The sequence below is a fragment of the Apostichopus japonicus genome, chromosome 20 (assembly GCF_037975245.1).
Source record: "Apostichopus japonicus isolate 1M-3 chromosome 20, ASM3797524v1, whole genome shotgun sequence".
In the NCBI taxonomy this organism is placed as follows: domain Eukaryota; kingdom Metazoa; phylum Echinodermata; class Holothuroidea; order Aspidochirotida; family Stichopodidae; genus Apostichopus; species Apostichopus japonicus.
This window is the reverse complement of record NC_092580.1, coordinates 6979170-6990463: the sequence shown is the minus strand read 5'-3', so window position 1 is coordinate 6990463 and position 11294 is coordinate 6979170. Positions and strand designations below refer to the sequence as shown.

General features: G+C 38.6%; 1 protein-coding gene across 1 annotated transcript; it reads left to right on the top strand.

Annotated features, from left to right (window-relative positions):
- The first annotated feature begins 50 nt into the window (after positions 1-50).
- Positions 51-11195, top strand: LOC139962114 (uncharacterized protein MT2135-like). The gene is made up of 13 exons (XM_071962013.1): positions 51-307; positions 933-1010; positions 1483-1569; positions 1839-1874; positions 2266-2305; positions 3123-3259; positions 4239-4379; positions 6147-6278; positions 6647-6742; positions 7086-7162; positions 7364-7546; positions 8153-8339; positions 8777-11195. The coding sequence occupies exons 1-13, from the start codon at positions 287-289 to the stop codon at positions 8954-8956; spliced, it is 1395 nt and encodes a 464-aa protein (XP_071818114.1). The 5' UTR covers positions 51-286; the 3' UTR covers positions 8957-11195.
- Positions 11196-11294: the final 99 nt, after the last annotated feature.

The window sequence follows — 11294 nt, the reverse complement described above, 5'->3', positions numbered from 1 at the left end:
CACAAATCCTTTGCTAATCACAACAGTTGTTGTCGTATCCAACAATTGGTAGATAATTGTTCTGTCGGATTAGCACACAGAAACAATACAAACTAATTAGAGAATAGACCTGGCCAATTAAACTTTGAACCTCTTTAGTTATCTATCGCATTTCATAAACTATACTGGTGCATTTAAATTGTGCTGGTCGCTACTTCTACGGAATGTTACAGCTGTGATAAAACAACAGAGAAGGACCACAGTAGCTAGAAGATGATATTTTGAATTAACTTCAAACTCTTATAAAATGGCTATTATTTTCCAGCTTGTAAGTATACCTTACATTTATAAAGATGTGAACTGTAAAGTATGCTTTAATATCTGTAAAAGTATAGCATTTTAAGTTAAATCTGGAGATATATTTCAATGTTATAATTGTCATCGCAATGCCGCTGTTAACAAAGTAATTTAATTGTTACTAAATCATTATTTTACGCTCATTTTCAGTATCGTATCTACTACAATTAGAATCATAAGAAGCATGTCCGATTATACTGTGTTGATTATTGTTGGGTCCTTCAACATATATACCTATATGGCCAGTATGTGAAACATGTACACTCTAGAAAGTTAGGGGAAGGACGGGGGGAGTTGGGGGGGGTGGTTGGGGTGAGGAGACTTCTTGTCTTACCGACATTTTATTACACAGCTTCCATAACACGGAACACATGCATGCACACTTTATTAACAGGGCAAACTTGCAAGTCTGTATAGGGAGTTCGGGGAGCTGTCCTGTTCAAATCCAAACTTTTTAGCTTCTTAACATGCATCCACACTGTATTGATATACTCTTTCATGTGTACTGAGCTTACCAGTAATATTAATCCCTTTATTGCAAGTTAATCCCATCGCTAATCTTGGATTTAAATCCCGATCTTAATCCCTTTTTTCAGCTGGTTCATGGTCTCTGTATTGTAGGATCCCTTGCTGCAGGCTGTTCGTATCTTAGTGCCGATGCAGGATGTGGAAAGGTAAAGTCGGTCGGTTTACCCTAATAGCTGTATGTGACGACTATGTTAACGTGATAAAGCATGTGTATAGAATATTACTATAGACTACACGTGTAGCTATCTCAAAGGTGAGGTGTCTGTTAACCTGTTACAGATAACCTTTTAAAGGGATGGTATATATAGCCCCGAGTTATTGGTCATATCATACATACACAAAGACTGGCATCGCCATGCAGTATGCGGAGAGTGTAAAGGAGGTGACGTAAGGAAGTGATTTAATCATATGCAGCACATCATGGGAGGAGTGGTGGGTCCGATCCTAGACAGGTTAAAACAAAGGAGGGGAGGGGGGGGGGGGGGTAAGTATTCAGGTGCAACCTACGATTGTTACCATCAGAAACATCAGACAATAATATTGCTTAATATTAATGTTTGTGGTTAATTTATGTTAGATCTATATGCTTACATTCTATGTTGTTTGTATTATTTTCAGTGTGATGAAAGAGGTCATTGCATCCGGGGTTCTGTGCCAATTGATCCTTGGTTGAGCTTTGCCTTGAAGACACAACGTGATTTACAAGTATGTTGAGAATCATACTATTGAGAATTGGTTATCTGAAACATGTCTGCAATTGTCATATTCATCAATATGGTCTGTAGCCTAATCTCCATTTAGGCGTACATGGGGGCCTGCTAGTGGGGTGGGAGGCGAGATTATCCAAATTAAATTAAAATTATTATAAGTCCTTTTTGTTGTAGCAGGAGTTCCATAACTTCCTCAGAAAGTAAAGACACCCCCCCCCCTCCTCACCTATAATTCCTAAAACCTGCTTATCTTTTTCTCGTCAGGTTGATGAACCGTTCTTTAATGTACAGATACTAGATGTGAGTAATAAAGGGGAGTAACAAAATATTTATATTGTTGCTAGAAATTATGAATAAAATCATGATTTTAATATTTTGAACATGCACGACACTGTCTTTTAACCAGGTATGTATTTCTTCCTTTCTCGAAAAATTATTAATTTGACCCTTTGTTCGAAATCTCCGCTCTTTATGTAAGTGTTTCTATGTTGATTGAGATGAATTAGGTTAAATTTATAATTTATTCTCATTATTATATCACTGTCCATGTACAATGGATTTTTAATTCCACATAATTGTTATAGCTATAACAAATCAAATAGATAGTTGCGTTTTCTAAATCACGTATTTCATAGTCAAGTTTAATCATGAAATGTTTTCAATTTTCAAATTTTTTTCCATAATTTTTTAGGGTCACAACGCCTTTAATACAAGAGCTGACAACTATGGAGGTGAGAACATTCCATAACAATATATCTTTTAAGATGATATGCAAGTTTCTCAGCTTATATAAATGAAGGGAATGACTCACTATGCACACGTGCAGCCTTTATAATCTTTCCCGGGTTGTAACAAGTATTAAAATTCACAAAATCTGAAGACTATGGTGGCAGCAAAGAAGGAAAAGAAGTGGAAAGTTGTGTGCGAATGTAGGTAGATGACAGTTTTCCATATACATCTAGTGATGCAGCTATAGCATACGATAGAATGAACCAACAATAAATTATACAATTAACTTCATTATGAGATTTCGCCAAACTTAAGTTTTCTGCCTCGTAAATCCTTTGCTACTTATGTCTATTGGAAAATATGAAACGACTTAGATATTTTTAGTTGAAGTATGTATTTCGATACCTGGTAGTTACACTACAGAAATTCCAGCAGATGTAGAACGAATATCGAGGCATACACTGGTTTGCTCCCAAGAGCTCGGACTAGGTATAGAGTTTCATCCGTTCAGCGATGCAAGGCGGGTTTATGATTGTTACACCTCTCCCCTACCCATGGTCTTGATATTAAACGGAAGATCGTTGTCAATTTGTTATGGTGTTGTAATTTTCATCGATATAAAAGTGCTGACGATTATAGTTAATTGAGTTATGCGTTACTGTGTGTTGTTTTGATGTGCCATAAAATGAATTTATTGAGTGATCATTTGATAACTATATCCGATACTATCAGTATATGATATAAACGATAGGCTATATGAACAATATCGGTCTAATCGATATGAGCAATGTATTTTATTTTTCTATATTCCGTGCTTAGGTAATGATACATGCGCGTGGCCACCGCCTTACAAACGGCCGTGTTGGGCGTTTGCTAATCAAGAATTTAGTTTCACTGACATGCTCAATATGGGCATCCGGGGATTTGAAATTGACAACTACTGGTGCAATAATGACGTAAGTTACATGCAAGTGAGATTGATGCTATCATATGGAGGGGTTTATGTATCGAAATTCCATTAGACAGCATAAAGCGGTTGTTATTACTTTGGCGTTTCATGACAAGCAAACAGAATCTAAAAAACGTACACAGACTACCCACATTTAATGAAATCATTTCCTGTGGCATGGAAGTCGATGGGGGCTCTCCTCCCCTACCCGCTCCTGGTGGCTGGTGGCCCTGGTAAACCTTTTAATCAAAACATTACATATGTACTTTCCTATATCTTATGCTTTCGTTCTTGTTCATCGTCATCATCATCACCACCATCATCATCATCATCATCATCATCATCATCATCATCATCATCATCATCATCATCATCATCATCATCATCATCATCATCATCATCATCATCATCATCATCATCATCATCATCATCATCATCATCATCATCATCATCATCATCATCATCATCATCATCATCATCATCATCATCATCATCATCATCATCATCATCATCATCATCATCATCATCATCATCATCATCATCATCATCATCATCATCATCATCATCATCATCATCATCATCATCATCATCATCATCATCATCATCATCATCATCATCATCATTTATTCAGTTTGGGAACATAATGGAGTATGATTAAAACATGTGTGGCTCCATAAACTTGAATAGGCCTATATATGGCTTTAACATGCAAGGTTTCGGTATCAATTTGGATGGTTACCAAGCATAAATTTGAAACGCAATATTAAAGTTGAATTGATGACGACATAACCAACTTTAAAGGTGCTCCGTTGGATGGGGAGGGGTATAGGAGAGGGGTATGGGGCATTCACTACCCTTCTGATATACATATGCTCAGAAGTATTGCTGAATAATACCGTTCACAATAGTAATAGAAAGACTACATTTGACTTTCAAATTCAATTCAAATATACTTAAATTAACACTTTATTCCATGATATCATCAGATTCGGATGGCACACCTTGGCAGTGATCTAAAGCTACTTTGTTTTGAAAGAACTAAAACATTTGCCGAAGGAATGAAAGAAATCGGAGACTGGTTGAAGAAAGAAGGAAATACCAACGAGCTAATACGCATTTACCTTGATGTAAGTCAATGATAACAAGTTAACAAATGAAGTTATAATGATAATATATAAATCGACTTGGTGATGTATATCGTGCTTGTGTTAGGGACATCTGAATATTGTAATGGAAGATGTCTGATGAGCCACCTATATACCAGCTGCAACAATAGTTTAAATATAACATCATGGTGACATCGTCACATCCGCTCTAATTTATGTGATATTCTGCAAATGAAACTTTTCTTTGAAATGAATTCATTGATGCCAATGTAAATGGCGGTGAAAATGTGCGGGCATTTAACGTGACGTGTTTTCGCTGTAATGATTGCTTATCGTTTGCTTATATAGATATTGCATATTGATATTGAGATTTATTGTTAAACATTATACACGCCGACCGGGATTTAATGTAGTATAGGCCTTTATAGTGTTATCTGATGTACCGCACATGATCACTTGAATGTAATCATTGTATTTCACATACTGTGATCCTGAAAGATCAGAATATACATCTCCCCTGAAAATGCATCTTGTTTGTACTCGCCGCTGAACATTATCATCAGCTGTAATGTTTGTACAGTGGTGCCGGATTATCCAATAGGCAGACAAGGCAAGTGTCAAGGGGCCCTTAAGATCAAGGAGTCTCCGTGAACACTTTCAGACGAGACATACCGACTTTTGTTTTCCTTTTCGGATTGTGTCTACAAGCAAACCTTAATAAGGATCGGTGGGTGGGGGGGGGGGGGCAGTGGCGGAGCGTCCATACAGTCAGGGGGGCGGATGCCCCCCCTGACGGACTCAAATGGACTGCTGGCGCCCTTTTCAGCTTTTACCACTTGTTACTTATTCGCGATTATTGACTTTTTTATTGCGCTCTCATCTACCTATTGACATTTGTCACATTTTGTTGGCGATGACACCTATTTATTCTTCGTTTATCTGCAAATTAGCAAGGCCAGGAAAGGGTCATTTCCGGCGATCTAGGGAGTATCTTTACTCAAAACATTTCTGTACGCTCCGCGCCAACCTGTGGTGGCGCTCCGCTAAGATAGTGTCGGAAGCGCCCGTACAGACTATTCCCGTCCCCTTGACCAATACCACTAGTTCAGCCACTGCAACAGAGAGGGAAAAGGAGCAGCTAATTAGCGGAATGCAGAGTATATCTCTCTTTACTATACATTATCTTCATCTTAACTAATTTTCTAGAGAATCTTCCATCTTAAGGTAATGGTAGAAGCAGTGTATTTGGTATCGGGCTTGTCGACCAAATCTACCGTTTTTGGACAATTTGACACAGTGGCGGAGCGTCCATACACTCAGAGGGGCGGATGCCCCCCCCCCTCCCTGACGGACTCAAATGGACAGCTGGCGCCCTTTTCAGCTTTTTACCACTTTTTACTTATTCGTGATTATTGACTTTTTTATTGCGCTCTCAAATACCTATTGACATTTGTCACATTTTGTTGGTGTAATTTTCTGAAAAAATGGCGATGACACCTACTTATTCTTCGTTTATCTGCAAATTAGCAAAGCCCGGAAAGGGTCATTTCCGGCGATCTAGGGAGTATCTTTACTCAAAAAATTTCTTTACGCTCCGCGCCAACCTGTGGTGGCGCTCCGCTTGGATAGTGTCGAAAGCGCCCCTACAGACCATTCTCGCCCCCTTGACCAATACCCCTAGCTCCGCCACTGGGGGGGGGGGCAAGCATATGATGCCATGGGGCCACAGAGGATGTAAATCCAACAATGTTTATGATGTGTATAAAGCCTTTTTCTTCTTTTCGTCAGAGACCTGGAAGTGACCGTCCTGACATTGTTAATAACGCATTGCTTGAAAACTTTGGAAATCGCATCATAACACCATTAGAACTACAGAGTATGTACAATGGGGTTTGGCCCACGATGAGGACTCTGCAAGCGGTAATCGATTATTCTATATATAGGTGTGCAAGTAATGATACCAGTTTAGCTAATGTAACGGATGACGGTGTCCGTAACGATATCTGTGACGGTGTCGATGTCGGTATCGATTACGATGACGATAATGATTTCACAAAATATACGATATTCCCCCAACTATACCTCTTCAAGATTTTCAATTGTTAACAGGTACCAAAGGTGGTTACAAATTTCCCCATAACTTGAAACCTCATTTGAACAAGAAGTTGTTTACTGCTATATGTTATGCTAACGTGTTTTAAAATATAAACCATTGCTTTTCAGTTTTTTGCACAATTGAATCATTTCTGTAAATCTTAAATATTCCATCTTTTTCTAATCCAATTAAGGATGGTAATAATGTAGTTGTACTAATCAATTCCAATGACGATCTCGGAGGTGTTACTATTCACAAGGCTTACTGGACAAACCGAAATTATCGCTCGGTAGGTCTGACTAATATCTTTACATTTTTAATTTAATTTATTCGATATTAATTATTTGCATTAATGTGCGGTATCGTAGATATATATGTAGTCTACTCATGAGCAACTGGTCCGTACTGGCGCCCGGACTACCACGGGGAAGGGGGGGGGAAGGGGATGAATAGTGTGTTAGTAGGGCGAAATTGTTCAACTTAAATCGACAACTATGATTGTTGAGTATTCATTATTTATTAATGTAAATCCCCCATCTACTCTATATCTCCGAATGATTACGCCTAGAGGTTAGGCCTATAGCTTTATATAAATGTTCACACCATCGTTTCTATTTATTTTCATGCATCAGTTCACACCATATCCTATTTGTGGCGGGAAGATGCCGGGAGATACGTGGCGACTTTACGGCGACGGCACACACTATCCGTAAGTAATATCATTAGTAAGAAATTTTTAACACAGCATATCCCTCCCTCCCTATCTACCTGTCCAGCTTTTAACTACAACAAGCTAGACTTGTGGCATCTTGTTGGGCATTTTTACATATTGTTGTTGACAGGCAAGCTCTGTATGGTTTTACAAAAGTTGTATTTAATACTTGATGATATTTTATTTGGTATTTTGAAGAATCTTTTGGGATGGTCCAACTCAAACCGGGGTTACCACGGATCTAACGGAGGTTATGAAATGCCATATCCAGTATCCAGCGATGGATTTTGTGAATCAACAATTGCTGAAGACAGCAGTCTTCACGTGGGCTGCCGGAGAACCATCTCAGAATTTAGAAGAAGAAAGTTGTATTTATTTGAGGTAATTAATATAACAAAATTAATTGCAAAATAAAACCATAGGCCTATGTGTAATTTTAGACTGCAGTCTTGTGACATATAACATGTTATGTTTAGATATCTCTTTGAATGAACAGTTATAGAACAGTGATTCTGTAACATAGATCATGTCTATTGAAATTGTGGAAGGTTGAGTACCAACCGATGGCTAGCTACAGCAATTAAACCCTAAAATTACAGACAAAGGTTCGCTTATTTCTGGATCAGGACGACCTCTTCGGCATCCCTCACCCCTCCTCATCCCCTCAGTGGAGATGCTTTGCAAGCATCGTAATTTTTTACTGTAGAAACTCCATACTTCTTGGCCTATAGGCATAGTAAACACGGAATTACAGAGAGAACGAGGGATGGTTGGATAAGATATTGGAGTTACCATAGTCTAAAAATAATACTAAACTTACAAGCCGTACATGGGTGGTCATTATGTTAATTCTAGGTGAGGTATGATGGGTGGGGTGTTGTTATTTGATTTCGGGGATTACACCAGTCTCCCCCCCCCCCCCGGCCCCTCCCCATGGCTACATGTATACTGTGAATTTGTTGTCAATTCATCCCTCTGTTGATGTAGCGGCAGTGATCGACGATGGCACGTCTCCAGTTCCTGTGCAAAGATTCTGTACTTCGCCTGTCAACATACAGGGAACAAAGATATTTGGACATTAAGTGAAACGACTGGAAGGTACAGCCTAAGCGAAACATATTGCCCATCGAAATTCAAGTTTGGTATTCCTCAAAATGGATATAGGAACCAAAAGGTACAATTCAGTTTTCGTAACGTGCTATAGATGCATAGTCTGATCGGTTTATTTGTTTTCTGTTATATTTCGTCCTTCTGTATAGTTCACAAAGTTCAGACTGAATTGTTCACAATGTTCTCTTCTGCATATTTCAACCAATGCGTAAATTTTGCCCAGACACTCGAAACAGTTCTATTTACGCTAGCATACTATAACAGTGACAGTCCAAATAGGTAACAGCTAGTTTCACCAGTCATAATTGAGTTACTGTTATTATAAGTACAACTTGCAATATGTACATGTAAAATGTTATCGAAATATCTATGAAATCTTCAAAAATATCACTGAAATAGCAATGCATCCATATTACTGAAAGCACTATAGAGAGCTGAGAATTTCATCAATATTGTAATATGATATGATATGATTTTATTTTCTTTCTTTTTTGTCTCCAGTTAATAGAACTGATCGGGGAAAGGGACGTATGGATCAACTATAGCCCATTTTTACCCGGTTACACACCCCCAAAAGAGGACCTGTCTGGTACCACCCCTCAATCGTCTGCATCTGATATTAAATCCAAATTTATTATTTGGATTATAATATTTAGTGTTCCATTGTTTCAAAGAATTTGAGGCAGAATTATCATTAAGCACAAAGTTTAATTTGATAGGTTACAAATCACGAAAAAGGTAAATGTTGTCAGTGCATGCATATTGTATTAAAGTATCATGCAATTAGTTGATTTCAGAGAAACTACTTTACTTCGCGGAAGGGTCAGCTTCGTGTAACAGTATACAAACCAAGACTTACACCTCTTGTACTTTATGCAGCCTCATTTTCTGCAATTCAATGTACTCTGGACATTAGACGGTTTAACATAAACTAAGAATTATTATTGGTCAATCTGTGTTATCAACTTCAAGTTACAAATATATCCAGCAGAGATGATGTTGTTCCATATTTTAGGTCCCTGTGTGGGGACCACATATACACAAATATTGTGTGGACGGGGTTATTAAAATGTTGAAGATATGATTTTTAACAAATTTAGCACTGCCCATACAGGAACAATCAAGGATAATTCGAGGTGCAGGATTGTGACACTCAACGACGACTATGATTAAAAGGAGCAATGCATTATAATATTAGATTGTAGTTTTCACGAAGAAGTACTTTAAAAACATACTAAAACGTATTTATATTTAACTGTCGTATCGATTGTTTGTTTGTATATATTACTTGGTTTTAGTGGTTAGACATATCCGTGAACCATTAAGGTTAATGCTTAGGTCATTACGCCCTCGTCGTCATCATGAGAGCTGGTAATCGTTACGTCATAAGGATCGTCATCATCACCATAACCGTCACTGCAGAAAACTTAACAACAAATATGTTACCCTTTGGACTGGGAAAGTTTTGGGGCTACGACGACAGGATTATTAGTTGAAAATCCTGGATCAAAAGAGTCATGGATTTGTCTGTTCGTTGGTGGTACGTGTTTATTTATCGCAGGCAATTCTGAACCAATTATTTTAAGGATATTTTGGAATTTGCACCCAAACTCAAATGGAAATTCAAATAATATCACTTACTTTCAAACCTCAACTACCACATTAACCTTCTCTGACTCGGACACATTATTGTCTAATCAGTGGCGGAGCGTTCATATAGTCAGGGGGCGGATGCCCCCCCCCCCCTCTGACGGACTCAAATGGACTGCTGGCGCCCTTTTCAGCTCTTTACCACTTTTTACTTATTCTAGATTATTGACTTTTTATTGCGCTCTCACCTACTTATTGACATTTGTCACATTTTGTTGGTGTAATTTGGTGTTGACAACTATTCATTCGTTTATCTGCAAATTAGCTAGGCCTTGAAAGGGTCATTTCCGGCGATCTAGGGAGTATCTTTACTCAAAAAATTTCTGTACGCTTCGCGCCAACTAGTGGTGGCGCTCCGCTTAGATAGTGTCGAAAGCGCCCCTACAGACCATTTTCGCCCCTTCTGCCCAATACCCCTAGCTCCGCCGCTGTGTCTAATTAAGTTTAGCCTAGTGAATCACTATAGAAACTTTTGTATGACACCGATTTCGTGATAAAATCGTCGATGAACACTGGCTTTCATTATATAGTTCTGGCTATGATTGTTCCTGAGAAAATTACGAGGCATTTCTGCTGCTGGGGGACCGCTATTACGGGTCCCCTTCCGACAAACCATTAATGTACCTGAGGTACCTCGGCCTATCACACTTTTTCAAGGAGCAATTGTACTTCAAACAAAGTTCTTTAGAACCTACGAAAAACATTGAGGGAGGGAGGGGGACCTGTCCCCATTTTCCAGCAAAAAGAAAACACCGGCAAATTCACAGAAGACTTTTCAGTGTCAGTGGAACAGAAAAGGTCAGGACCTCGAGGAAAGCAATTTGAAAACTTTTAGTAATTTTGAGCGCAGCAAAATTGGGGGCAGCATACTGTAAAGAACTGGGAGTGCAAATTAGTTAGATATAGCATCCTTGTCTTGAGCCAAAATCAAAACTTACCGTGTGATCTTGTAAACACGAATACTCCCTCTATCCTGTAGACATGGTCCGTCAATCAATCAAAGACAAATGTCCCGCCCTGTGACCCTCTTTACTGACGTCATAGCACACACCGGTGCATTCCCAGCATTCTGAACATGGCATAACATATTTCTATCATTCTCAACATGCTAGTAACGAAAACCAGTTTATTTTTACCTTTCGCTTCCGCCGCACTAAAAGCAACTCTAGATCACTGAAAATATTGGACTGGGTTGTTTCGTAATACACGACATGAAAAATTAGTGAATGGTCCTCATTTTCTTGTAGTTACTGACAACGTTTGATATTATTGCGACATTCGAAGTGCCGCACCATTCTACAGTGAATTTGCTTCCTTCTAGCTATGTTGACCGAAATATTTTTACAAATAAAGAGTTCCCCTTGCGCAC